At 39.5% G+C, this 14,588-nt stretch overlaps 1 protein-coding gene across 2 annotated transcripts in view; it reads left to right on the top strand.

Moving 5' to 3' along the window:
* Nucleotides 1–9,417, top strand: part of aspa (aspartoacylase) — a 29,708-nt gene extending 20,291 nt beyond the window's left edge. The window contains exons 5-7 of one of the 2 annotated variants that reach the window (XM_052036024.1): nt 1,408–1,517; nt 4,864–4,891; nt 8,793–9,417. In XM_052036024.1, coding sequence (XP_051891984.1) covers nt 1,408–1,517; nt 4,864–4,891; nt 8,793–8,839 — 185 coding nt within the window. In that variant the 3' untranslated portion in view covers nt 8,840–9,417. Of the gene's footprint in view, nt 1–1,407; nt 1,518–4,863; nt 7,784–8,792 lie in introns of those variants that run through there. The other variant, XM_052036023.1, reaches the window with a different exon arrangement.
* Nucleotides 9,418–14,588: the final 5,171 nt, after the last annotated feature.

Below are 14,588 nucleotides of genomic sequence, written 5' to 3'. Positions count from 1 at the left end.
TGACAGCATACAAATCTTTCACACTTTGCTCCACTTCTCTAACAGATTCATAGCTACACAGTCCTGAACGTTGCACTTGTCCTGGGACGAGTTCCAACTTCTCTCTTCACAGTACGATCAGAGGCATGGGCTAACGATTCAAAGTCCTGAGTTTAATTCCTAGCATAGTAGCCTGTGGAATTTAAATTTGGTTCATAATCTGGAAATTCTTTTAAAAAAGAAAGGAACAGTAATAACCACAAAATTACAGGATTGTTGACTAAAACCCCATCTTACTCATTCTTATCCTTTAGGAAAGGAAATCTATCCTTGCCCACCCGGATTGTGTGTGACTCCAGACCCACAGTGAAGTGGTTCACTCTGAAATGACTTGGCAAACCGCTCTGTTCAGGGGAATGTAGGGATGAATTTTATCCTCTCTCCAATGATACTTACATCCTGAAAAATATATGAACAAATAGACCTTGCTTTTGCATAAGAGGGACAGACTGATTTATTATTGTACTGCAAGTATTTGTTGAGAGAGAGAATGCAAGGCCATAATAATGAGGCAGCTGCTTTGCAGGCATGCAACTGTGGATGTCCTACAGCTGTCAGACAAAGTTCACCCTCCCTGTTACCACCTGTGTTATTTGTAGGTGCTGATATGGACAGGTGTCTGATCTGCTGCAAACCCACAGCACAAAACTACACGCAGTAGTTCACAATTTTCTGATACATGCTCATGGCAGTCAGGTATCCTCGTGCAGGCCTGGTCTTGGACAGCAAAGGCTCACATCTGGAGTGCAGTTCATGGCCTCAACAAATCCCAAAGAGCTTTGCAGCCAATGAATTCCTTTGAAGTGTAATCGGTGTTGTAACGTAGCAAATCAATCTGTACCCTTATCTGCAAACTAAACACTCCCTTCTTGCTACAGATGTGAGGCAATCTCCTGACTTCTTCCATCCACGCAACACTGCAAATACATGCTCCTCCCCCTCTTTAGAAGTATTTTTCTTTAGATCAAAGGAACCCACAAAGATACCCAATATACTCTACATTCAGTTATTCTAAACGGTGGGTCTGGTAGGCCACAGCTTCATGATAGGCTTTATCCTCCCTGATGAAGGTCAATGTCAGTTTGTCCTTCCTGTTCGAGAATGTGCCTCCCTGCATTCCCAAGTAAAATGCAAGCTCGTGCAACATCAATCTGTACTCCCCATACTGTGAAGAGATGCAGTCATTCCTTGTGTAGGATGTTTGTCAGTTGGAGTGAATGCTAATTTCCTGTAGATCGGACCAGAGTCCCTCACAGGTAACCTATCCTCTGCCCGCACGTTTAACTTTCCTACAGGAGACAGACTCCTAATTGTTTGTGCGTGTGTGTTTTTTTTAAGCTCACTAGAACAATATTTGTTTACATGTAGGCAAGGAATTTCCTCCATGTTCCCTTGATGTTTACAAAGCTTTTGAGAAAGTCAACTACCCCAGGGATTCAGAAGGACAGATTATTGGTATCATTCACCCTCAGCTGCAGGTAAGTGTGATTATTCTAATGCAAAATGGTGCTTTTCTTCACCACTGTCTCACTGTTTCTTGCTTTCCTCCCAAGAAGTGGGCTCCAATCACCCATAAAAAGCTGTGAAAACATTATAGAGGAGGCAGGAGAAATTTATTTGAATGATGGGAGAGATGATGGTCTGTTATGTGGATGGATTGGAGAAAGTGGGGGTGTTCTCCTTGGAACAGAGGTTGAGAGGGGATCTAATAGATGAAGGGTCCACACACAGGAGACTGAGAGAACCTGTCCCCATTAGCAAGAAGGTCAAGAACTGGAGGACGGAGAATGAAGGTGAAGAACCAGAAGTAACATGAGCAAAATCCTTTTTGTGTAATGAGTATTCTGGAATCTGGGGTAATGGTGCGGGCAGATTTCATGATGGCGTTCAAAAGGGAGCTGGATAAGTAATTAGCATCATAGGATCATACTTTACAGAAGCAGGTCCTTTCAGCTCACCTTGTCAATGCAGACCGCGATGCCTATCTGTGCTAATCCTGTTTGCCTGCTTTAGGCTTGTATCCCTCTGCTCCTGTCCTACCCAAGTACCTGTCCAAGCGCCTTTTAAATGTTGTAATTGTTTCTGCCTCCACCACCTCTGGCAGCTCGTTCCAGATATTCACCACAATCCATGCGGAAAAACTTGCCCTTCAGACCTCACAAATGTCTCCCTGCTTAAACCTGTGTCCTCTAGTTCTAGATTCCCTGCCCTAGGAAAAATATTCTGACTGTCTACCTTATCTATGCCCCTCATAATTCTACAAACTTCTATAAGGTCACCCCTCAGCCTCTTGCATTCCAGTGAGAATAACCCTAGCCTATCCAATCCCTCCTTACAATTGCAGCCCTCCATTGCAGAGTAAGAATTTGCAAGGCTATTGGAGAGAAGGTGGGGGGAGTGGGACTACATTGGTTTCCTTTGCAAAGAGCCAGCACAGACTCAATGGACCAAATGGCTGCTTTTCATGATTCTGTGGTCAGTGCTTTGCTCGGATTGCCGTTTTTCATATGGAGGGCTCAGACTGAAAATTGGGGAGCAAAACATCAGAGTAGAAGTCTATCTTTCCTCATGCAATATTCAACACAACACAAATGTCCAGCAGAGGCTACTGACAAATAATTGGGAGCAGAAGCCAGGTCAGTATTTCTTCCCTGTAATGCATGCAGAAGCCCCATTGATGCTCTGCCTGAGATCAACCAATTCATTACAAAACATAGATTGTGGGGGGCGGGGGGAGAAAAGGAGCTTCCTAATTCCCATCTAAAATATTGCAGATGCTGAAAATCTGAAATAAAACAATGTGCAGGAAGTACTCATTAGAGTACACTCTCAGAGAAATAGTTCTCTCTCCACAGACGCTGCCTGACTTGCTGGCCACTTCCAGCAATTTTACCGACTGAATCTTTATAGTTCTACCATTCTTTGCATAAATTCACTTGTGGGTAAGGGGGAACTGAACTTTTGAATGTCAGATTTAATAAATGTACAGGGCCTCTCCGTGGATGATATAGTAACTCAGCTGTCTGGGTGACCTTGTAGCATAACTATGTTAAGATCAAATGTTTGAGTCACAGGGCTGCCTGTTACTTAATTCCTCAGCGAGCCATTGTGTAGTATTTCAGTCAGACCAGTTAATAAATTGCCACAATGGACCAACAGATGTACAAATTGCATAACCACAGCCTATTAAGTTGTACATCTGAGGATACACAAGGCCCCAAGGTTCATTGCTGCTTATACAACATTAGTTTTCCATTTAAGGGGCATAGTAGCATTGTGGTAAAATTCCCATACTAGACATCCTTCTGGGCCATTGATCCAGGGACACAAGTTCAAATCCCACCCTGGTAGCTGAGGAATTTAAAGTCAAGTTAATAAATACGGAATTTTAAGGACAAAAGCCTCTTTCTTAATGGTGACCATGTTTATAAAAGAAAACATCTCATTCACTATTGTCCATCAGGGGAGAAAATCTGTCTTCATTACCCAGTCTGGCCTCTGTGACACCAGAGCAACCAATGTGGTTGACTCTTAACTGTCTCCTCCATTCAAGGATAATTAGGAATGGATAATAAATGCTGGCACCACCAGTGATGTCCACATCCTGTGAATAGAAAAATAAACAGTTTTTATTCATATTGCCAGAGAGCAGGAAAATTTTTAAATAAATTATAAAGCTGCAGATGCTGAAAATCTGAATTAAAAACATAAATGTTAGAAACACTCAGCAGGTCAGGCAGCGTCTGTGGAAAGAGAAACAGTTAACGTTTCAGATCCAAAATCTTTCATCAAAACTGGGAATGAGAGAAAACAAGCATCAGAGACGTTAGGGGAGGGATGGGTGGAAGTATCTCAAGTAGGAGGAGATCAAATGAATTGATATAGCAGATAGAAACAGATTGTGCTTCTTTGTCTGAGTTGTGTGTGAAAATCTTTTGGTTGTAATTCAGTAATTTCTACATTGTGTTTGTTGATCCTATGGGACAATTTCCTGTGCTAAAAGTATCTTCAACATCCTAGATACTTCACAGAATTAATGTTATACAAAACATTAATGCCAAGCCACATATTAGGGCAGATGAATAAAAGCTTGGTCAAGAAAGTAGTGTTTAAAGCGTGACTGATAGGAGGGAAGCCGGTGAGGTTTAGAGAGGGAATTCCAAAGCGTAGGGCCGTGGTACTGATGACACAGCTGTTAAAAGTGGAGGGATTAAACTCTCAAATGAGTAAAATATCTCAACTGGAGTTAGAAGGATGTAGAAGAGTACAGAAAAAGGGAAGACCAACACTATGGAGGGATCGAAGACTAGGATAAGGTATTTAAATTGGAGACTTTGCTAAACTGGGACAGTCAACTTCTAAATATACTCTGTGATTTGGGAACACTTCCTACTGACTTGAAACCTACTAAATTTTCAGGCCTGATAGGATCAAAGTTTCCTAGTAACATGAATACCACAGAGAAAATGCTGCTGTTGGTGATTCAATAAGTATGGTAGCCTGATGGTTAGGTTAGTGGACTAACAGCCAGAGTTATGGACCATTGGACCTAGGAACTCAAATCCTGCTGTGGAATTTAAATTCATACAAGTAAATCCAGATTCATTTAATTTTTGTTTTTAAAAAATCAGTAACCATGAAACTATTGTTTAAAAACACACCTGGTTCATTTATGGTCTTGAGGGAAGGAATTCTATATTTTTTCAATGATTGATGCAGTTGATTCTCCTTTTGTTCAAGGGTAAGTGAGGATGGTCAATAAATGTTGGCTTTGTCACTGGTGTCTACGTCCTGTGAATAAATAAATATTCTCTTGTCTTCCAGGATAATGACTGGAAACAACTGAATCCAGGTGACCCCTCATTCCTGACTTTGGATGGAAAAACCATTCCTTACAGTGGAAGTAGAGCTGTGTATCCAGTATTTGTGAATGAAGCTGCTTATTATGAGAAGGAGTCGGCCTTTCTGTTAACTCAGAAAGTTACCCTAAAGGCAAACAGTGTGAAGGTTTCCAAAAATTAACTCGAGGAATTCTTCTAGAGGTCTTAAGTGCTGTATATCAGACCAAAGACTGATTCCACCACACTGCGCACAATAAGTGAAAAAGTGTTGCTGCTTTCGGTTATTATTTTTCTTTTTAACAGAAGAGAGGAAGATAAAGGTGCTTCCAGTCTATTTTGAGCAGTCAGCTGAGGAAAAGCAGGCATTGCTGGGTGACACAAGTCTTTTTCCACCCCAAACCATGTGGGAGCGGGAGAACTTGACCGCAGTGAGGTATTGAGTAGGTCCACTCAACTGAAAATGTGAAAATCTTGTACCTTGAGCTGTTAACCCTGACTTTGCTGGACACACAGCCAGTAGCATTAGAATAGTGCTGACGAAAGGTTACATCAGTCAGGTATTCTCTTTGATTGAATTTAAATTAATTTCCCCTTTTATCCACTGAGCACTGAGAAGTGTAGCTTAATTTACATTATTAGCACATCATGATTTTAAATTTACAACAATACAATGGTTCATTTTGATCTTATTTCCTAAGAAATAATAAGCAATTTATTACTCTGATAAGCTGCTCTGATAAGCAGTTACATAAATGCAAAGTACTTTCTTTTCAAAAAAAACATTGAATAGTTAAAAATCTTTGCTAACTACAAATAAGGCACTTTGTTGAGATTCATCAAGAAATAATACCTTCTACATATAAAATATCCATGGTGGCACACTAATGTTATTAAAATATTGTCTAATGGTGAAACTGATGGGGTAAACCTCAGGGATATGTTCTAGTTCCATTCCTTTTCAAATACATGGCATATAACAGCAGCATCCAAATCAATATAGTCTTCAATTCTTAGTAACATAGAAACAAAGAGATGAGTATTTAATCATCTGTACTGTCTGCCTACTAGCCTGCCATTAGAGGAAATGCAAGTGGTTACAATGGGTTTGCCAATTTACACTCATTGAGAAAGTAACTGGATATCTATGGAGCTTCACAATGCACATCAAGCCCTTCATTACATATCCAGATGATTATGGAATCTAAGCGAGGTGTAACTTAGCTTAAGTATCCAGCACATCACTGGACACACAAAACCACGAGTGGAGGTTAAAGGGTATGCTGGAAATGGGAAAGCTACGGTATTATTGTTTCTGTAGAGACCTGGATGTAGGAATAACAATAACTTTCCCATTTCCAGGAGTCCAAAGGCCAAAGGTTGTTCAGTTAAAGAAAAAGGCTCTGTTTTCCCCAAAGGAAACAGAGAATGGGATTGGGCTATGCATTACACCCGGTATTATGGTTTATATTAACCTTCATGAGATCATTACATCCCTTTCACACTTGAAATCATCCCTTGTGAGTCCTTCTCAAAGGTGCATGAATCTGTCCAGCCTTGTAATGCTCCGGGATGAGAGGCGAGTTTGTGATCTGCCAAATCTCTTTAAATTTGATTTGAGGAATTTTAACTGAGTCATAACTGGAAAGCCCACATCCCAGTCGTGATGTGCAGCGAAACTGATGTGTCATTATCATGAAGCTTTTTCTTAATCCTCTCGTTAGATCCGTGCATTCTAGTTTCATTTGAAGGCTGCAGACTGGTGTGTGGCCTGGTGTCAGTGCTACTAAAAGTTGTATTTCAGTGGAGGTGGGGTTGTTTTCCATTAGTTGGCATGGCAAACGGTGTCATAAAAGTGAGCCACGTTTGGCTAAGCTGAGAACTATCAAGCCTTGAAATCTGGACTGGAAATGAGAATGGAGATCAACCAGTACAGAAGCTCGAAGTTTAGCCTCAGACCAGAGGACGAATGCCCAATTACATGCCCTCCCCAGGCAGGGTTCCGTTCCTATGAACTGCTTGTAACCTGAACAGCCTGCAAGTTGGAAAAGTGGCCACAAACCAAGTTCCTACATGACAGAAGTTACCTGTAGCCCCACAGCAGCCAGCAAATCCATCCTGCCAGTCTCCCAAACGCTTGTTATTATGTACAGGCTGTACATAAGTCAGGTGTTCATAACCTGGGGTGAACCTGTACCTTTTGGTTTCTGCACTCAAAATGGAATTCTGAACCTTGATCTAACAATGTTTTCCATTTGTGACCTGAAGAGAAATTCTTTTCCTAAAGAAGTTAATTTTTGAAGGTATGCAGTGCTTTTTATTCCTCACCTAATATCAAAGCTACCAAGTAACTCTTTACTTAATTCTAAATCATTGATAAGTTCTTCGAATATAATAATTTCAGAAAATGCCAGAGTTACGGGATATTTATTTTACAAATGAGAGCATTTTGAAGTTCATGTTTTAACCAATCTCAGGGCAAAAATTAACATAAAATACTTTCAATGGTATTTTTCCAGCCAGTTTTTTTTCTTGTAATCCAAGTTTGATATTTTCCTTGATTCACTAACTTTACTCCTTTTAAGGCATATTAATCATTAGAAATGTCTACAAATTTATTCTGTTTTAAAAGTAGACCTACTTTAATTGTGTTTTTGTTTTAGAAGTTTAGTGGTAGTTCTATGTATCATATAACTATGCAAATCCTAACCTGTCAGGGAGTCTTCCCAGGCACAAGTGGCTTCTGTTTGTTGGACAGCTGGTTTCTTTATGAAAAATAGCAATTACAATATTGTGTAGGCAGAAACACTTCTTTTGCATAACAATTTATTTTTTTGATAGGTTTTTGTTTTGAACCATCATTGTGTTTTCTGGTCAAGTTTAACAATATTAAAATGAATTGACAATAAAAATGTGATTGGCTTTGATGTTGTTTTGTTTTTGTTTCATTGTAACTAGTGAAATGTACTTAATTTTCAGTGTAACACAGTATATTACCAAGTCTTGGTTAAATCTAGCAATGCAAAGGGACAGATTCCATTCCATATTCCTAGCTTGTCAAAAAAATCCAAATAACTTAGTTTTTGATGTGAATTCAACATGTTGACCTTTCAATGATATCACAGGGGAAGAGAAGAAAGTTATTTGACTGAAAAGAAAATGTACAAAGCTGGGGATAATGCTGCCCTTATATGCTTACCCCTGGAGCCTCCAGTGTGCCGTAAGCCCAGATAAGGCAGATGTACATGACTCAAAAGTGGCGGAAGAGGAATTCACCAAATGCTATTTGCCCTGTTACCTTGAAGTAGTTGGTTGCAATAAATTCAATAAGAGTGATTCACTTTTTGCAAATTGTTCACTGGTTTGTCAACACTGAGCAGTGAACAATGCCTTGACTAATTTCATAGAGGTTCCAACCCCTCCCAAATAGCAAAACTGATACAATCACCAACTCTCATACCCTCCGTGTAAATTTGGCTGAACCCAAATTAAATCCCACTTTTCACATGCATGTGAACTGGGTCCCAAACTGTACCTTTAATTTTAAGATGATTCTAACCATCTCCAATTAGCCCACCTGTCCATTAATTCAGAAGATGGGAGTTCCTTGGGTCATTTGCTTCTGGTCAAAATATCTGATTTATCACCTTCCAAACAAAAATTTAACTCTTTACTGCCTGGGCCTCAACCAGCCTCATCTGGAAACCAGTGTTTCTATTTGTGGAGCCGATCATAAACTCGCCATTGAATCACTTTGATGTGAGCATCATCTGTTCTGAAATGATAATTTTTGGTTTATTTTCTATCATGCCTCTGTGTGTTGTCCCTTTTCAGTGCTGAGAGTTCTGGTATGTCAAATTATTTTCAGTTGGTTTTCCCTCTGACATGACCCTCGTTGATTTTTCCCCTTTGTAGGGTTTAGAGGAACTGATCTCAACGTGACCAAACATCTACAGAATTAGATGTCCACTGATTGCAGATTCAATTTGGAGACTCACGCTCAATTAATTGGGTGGAATAACTTGGATTTCTTTAGTCCTTCATCATGTTTCAATAAGGTGAGCAATGCTGCAGCTAACACCTTTCAACATCAATCCCAGCCTTCTAATCCAGTCTAATAAATGACTGTAAAACTACTTTCAATTGTATGTACATGGATGGTCTCAGCAAATAAACTGACCAAAACACACTTCACAGTAAAGAAAGTCAGCAAATGACCAGAGTGGGGGCATATTGTGAGGTTAGTCTCTTGAAAGTGGGAGATATAAATGGTCCTGTTCCCAGCTATGAACCTAAACTTAAACAGAATAGCTCGTGTTTCACAGACAGGTGTGGCAAATAAGGAAATTGCAAGCGCTAAGTGAATGATCCGTTAACTTGGTTTCATTCCTTATGACAGGTAGAATGCTGGAAGCACTCTCTAGACACTATTGATTCTAAAATTCTTTCATATATTTGGCAGAATAAAAACCCAAGGTTAAGTAAGAAATATTTACAAAAACTAAAAAAGGATGGTGGTATGGCCTTACCTAACTTTAGATTATATTATTGGGCAATCAATATTAGATATTTAATTTTTTGGATACAAGATTCAGATGCAATTCAACGCCCCAAATGGGTACACCTTGAGTCCCAATCGGTACTTGAATTTTCATTAGTTTCTGTTTTAGGAGCTCCACTCCCTTTTGCCCTTACCAAATTAAGTAAACATATGATTAACCCAATTGTTAAACATACAATACGAATATGGTTTCAATTTTGTAAATTTTTTGGATTGAATAAATTTAATCTATCAAGTCCCATTCAATCTAATTTTTTCTTTCATCCATCCAGAGTTGATTCAGCGTTTTCCATATGGAAAAGGGAATAGTATGTTTTCGTGATTTATTCATTGATAACTGTTTTTCATCCTTTGAACAATTGTCTAACAAATACAATTTGCCTAGATCACACTTTTTTCGATATTTGCAGATTAGAAATTTTTTAAAAGCTACTATACCCTCTTTTCCCACACCTTACAAAACTGAAATTATGGAAAAAATTTTTGGTTTTAATCCTTGTCAGAAGGGCTTGATAGCAATAATTTATGATTTAATTATGAAAATTCATTCAGAACCACTGGACAAAATTAAGAATGAATGGGAAAGTGAACTCCAGACATCTATATCTACAGAGACTTGGAAGAAAATTATTCATTTAGTTAATACATCTTCAATGTGTGCCAGACATTCTTTGATACAGTTCAAGGTAGTTCACAGGACCCATATGTCAAAAGATAAACTAGTTCGTTTTTATCAACATATAAATCCTATATGTGACAGATGTAAATCGAATGTGGCTTCTTTGACACATGTATTTTGGTCCTGTCCTCTTTTGGAAAAATATTGGGAAGATATTTTTAACATTATTTCAAATGTATTGAAGATTGATTTACAACCTCATCCTATCACTGCAACTTTTGGATTACCAAGGATAGAGTCTGGCCATCTATCTGCCTCCGCTAACCTTATGATTGCCTTTGTCACATTAATGGCCAAACGATCCATTTTGCTTAAATGGAAGGATCCAATACCCCCTACTACTTTTCAATGGTTCTCTCAAACTATATCATGTTTAAACTTGGAAAAAATTAGGAGTGGTACTGTTGATCCTTTGCTTAAATTTGAGGAAGTTTGGAGTCCATTTATTCAATATTTTCACATGATATAGATCCCCTTGTAATAACCTTTCAACTTAGAGGAACAGAGGTGACAACATAATATTGCTCTGTTTCTACTGAGAAATTTTAGTCCAGTTTTTTTTTCTGTTTGTTTTTTTTATATTTTTTTTCCTTAGCTTAGTTTGGTTTGATATACTGTTTATAAATTTTCATATTGTTTTTGGGATTTTTTTTTCTTTGATATTTTATAATAAATCTTTCTTTCCTTTCTTTTATTATATTCATTCACTAAGAGATCATTGGATCTACAGATTTTTTTATTTTATTGTTTTTTACGATTATCCATGTCATGATTGTTCTCCCGATCTCTTTGTATTACATGTACAAACATTGATGTTATATATTAATCTGTATTAATTTGAAAACTAATAAAAAGATTGAATAAGAAAGGAAGCACTCTCTAGTTATTATCACGTGATACCAGGTGATTGGTCAGCACTCCAGTGGTGCTGCACTTCAGCGACATGTCAAGAATTTGCTCAACTCAAGAGGCACAGCTGGAGCCAAGAACTTCCAAACTGTACTCTTTCTCTACCCATTAGTTGGTGAAGCCACAAATCCCACAGATGCCATCCCTTAATCCCATGCTTTCCCATGGGAATTTTTCTCTCTGATTCTACATATAAAAGCAAAGCACAAATTAATTCCCAAAGAGAGTCTAAATACCCAAGTTGCCCCAAACCTGCGTTAAAAATTTATTTTTAACTACCAGTTTTTTTATTCTGCACAGGTTTGCAATCAACACAGGATCTTGATTTTTTTTTATTGAAAAGGCATTTTTAAAATTTATTTCAAATAATTAGGATTATGGGAAGGTATGTTGCTAAGATTCAATTAGGTTCAAGCACACTTACGATCTAGTTTTGTGCTATTACAAGTTATATTATTAATTCTGCAAGTGTAAGCAAGAGAGCATTGTACTCTCTCTCCTGGAGAGGGTGCTCTCTCCACTGCACCCTCAGTTGTATTGTTCATGGAAATCAAAATGCAGACCTGCCACTGGGGTTGGGGAAGAGCTTCACATAATCTGGTGGGGATGACGAGAACTCTTCACTAGTGTTTCTAACTACAAAAGCTTCAGACCCCACTGCAACCTTTACAAATACTCAGACACTTCTCAGATTTTAGAGTCTGCCAGAATAGGACTCTCATTTCCACCTAGTCTCAAACCACAACCAATTTGTGTCATACACAAAATACGTGCTCGAATATGAAACGTGGTCAAATCCCGTCACGTGGGTATGAATATAGGTGCCATGTTCAGTGCCAGGGGCCACTACAGCTTGGATGATGTACACCGACAGCTGTTCCTCTTTCAGGTTAGAAAATGGTATTCACTGCTCACAATGTGGTTTCCTGTACACTGGGAAGATCAAGTGTGTAACAATTGCTCCTGAAATGAAGGGGCAGTTAAGAGCTGATAAGTGGATCTGAAGCAGAAACAAAAGTAAGCTGGTGCAGCTTATTGGTAAGTGATTTATTATTGTCACATGTACCAAGATACAGTGTAAAAACTTTCTTCTGCATGTCATCCTTACAGACCATTCCTAACATAAGTACATTGAGCTAGTACAAAGGGAAAAGCAATAACAGAATGCAGAATATAGTGTTACAGTTGCAGAGAAAGTGCAGTGCAGGTAGACATAAGGCGCAAGGGCCAGGACAAGGTAGGTTGAGAGATCAAGAGTTCACCTTTATCGTACAAGAGGTCCATTCAAGAGTCTTATAACAGCAGTAAGAAGGGTAAAATTATGTCTGTAAGTGCATGCAACCATGCTGAAGGAAATGAAACAAATAATTAGGATGTATTTAAGAAGGATAATGGAAATGTTAGCCTTCATTGCAGGAGGTATAGAATATAAAAGTAAGGAAGTATCGGTGCAACTCTACAGGATGTTGGTGAGACTGTACTTGAATACTGTGTACACTTCTGGTCTCCATAGTTAAGGAAAGATGTGCTTGCATTGGAGGCAGTGTAGGGAAGGTTCACTAGGTTGATTCTTGGGAATGAAGGAGTGACATACAGAGATGAGATGAAAAGTAATTTCCCCTCTAATATAGTTGTGAATCTCTAACCCAGGGAGCTGTTGAGCAGAGTCGTTGAATATATTTCAAGGTGGAGACTAAGAGACAGGTAAAAAAAATAAGGGAGTCGGGGAGATGGGAGAAAGTGGGAAAGTAGTGTTGTGGCCAAGATTAGATCAGCCATGATGTTATTGAATGGTGGAGCAGGCTTGAGCAGCTGAGGGGCCTAATCCTGCTCCTATTCCTTGTGTGATTAATTTTAAGATACTTTCATCCTTGCTCTGGAGTCACATTCAGGTAAGGATGGCTGATTTCCTTTTCTGAAGGACATTTGTCAACCAGATGGGTATTTAGGACAACGTGGCAGTTTAATGGTTACTGGTCTCTGCATGCTACTACAAATATTTCAGTATAGAACAGGACAGAATCAGTGTGCCTGCGTAGGACGAAGCACGCGAGGGAAATGTTGCTCGTCTCTGCAAGTTCTGTCACGCATTGTTGGTTTAAAGTACCAGCTATCCTCCAGTATTTCAATGTGAATGAAAGAGAAAGATACTGGGACAAAAGTGGAGAAAAGCAGGTGGTCTACGCTTCGGGTCAGGACCCTTCTTCAGGACTGAAGGAAGGAAAAGAGGAGACCCCAATATATAGGAGGGAAAAGCAGAGCAGTGATAGGTGGGCAAGAGGGGAGGCGGGGTGGGCACAGGGTGGTGATAGGTAGATGCAGGGAAGAGATAGTGATAGGCAGGTGTGGGGGAGGGGAGAGCAGATCCACCAGGGGATGGGTCAAAGGTAAGAGAGAAAAATAAAAGGCTAGGAAAGGGAAGAAGAGGAGGGAGGGAGGGAGGGAGGGAGGGGAGAAAGGGGATTACCTAAAGTGGGAGAATTCACTGTTCATGCTGTTGGGCTGCAATTTTCCAAGATGGAAAATGAGGAGCTGTTCCTCCAGTTTGCGCTTAGAATTCTCCTGGCAGCGGAGGAGGCCGAGGACTGACATATCTGTGATAGTGGGGGGGGGGGGGTAGTGAAGTGACTGGCAATGGGGAGATGCATGTCAGTTACGGACAGAGCACAGGTGTTTGGCGAGACAGTCACCTAGTCTGCGTTTGGTCTTCTCCACGGATGCTGCCTGGTCTGCTGAGTTCCTCCAGTATCATCATGTTTTTCATCTAGATTCCAGCATTGCAGTCCTTTGTTTCTCTAGGACAAAGTATCTGTGTTCACTCCGCAAGTGACCCCCAAGTTTCCAGTCAATTTTCCATCTCACAAGTTTACTGACCTCTCTGCACTCAATCATTCCAATGAAGCCGAAGGAAAGCTTAAAGAACGACACTTCATTACTGACTAGGCATGTTTTTGACTTTGAGATTTAGCAAGGAGTTCAATATTTCAAATGATCAACATTTCTGGGCTTTTTAATTTCAGATTCCCAAAATCCACTGTGCCTTCCTCCAAAAAATTTAGCTAATCACTCTGCATTTTCACCTCCACCGGACTGATCTTTTGAGCCCCATCACCACTTTCTCCCGCACTGGGACTATTGACCCATTCAGATTTTAATTTCTCCCGCCTACCATCATATCATTTCTTTTCGTACTCTCCTCCCTTCTCTGCAGTGAAATCTTGATTTATCTCCAACATTTCCTGGAAAAGGCTCACCTACATGAAACATTAATTCTGCTTCTCCCTCGACAAATGCTGCCCAACCTGCAGAGTATTTCTGGCACATTCTGCTTTTATTTCAGGTTACCAGTGTCACAGGATTTTAACTTTTGTGGTAACAGTTCAACTTCAGGTTCCTTGGCTTCAGTGGCCTTGATATAGTTGCAATGATAAATTATTAGAGCAGGAACTGATTATATTACCAGAAGTGAAAATCAAAATTCTGCAGATACTAGAAATCTGAAACAAAAACAGAAGCTGCTGGAAGCACTCAGGTCAGTCAGTATCTGTGGAAAGTAAAAAAA

The sequence above is a fragment of the Pristis pectinata genome, chromosome 21 (assembly GCF_009764475.1).
Source record: "Pristis pectinata isolate sPriPec2 chromosome 21, sPriPec2.1.pri, whole genome shotgun sequence".
Classification (NCBI taxonomy): Eukaryota; Metazoa; Chordata; class Chondrichthyes; order Rhinopristiformes; family Pristidae; genus Pristis; species Pristis pectinata.
The sequence above is the reverse complement of the archived record's forward strand: the minus strand, read 5'-3'. Positions and strand labels throughout refer to the sequence as shown.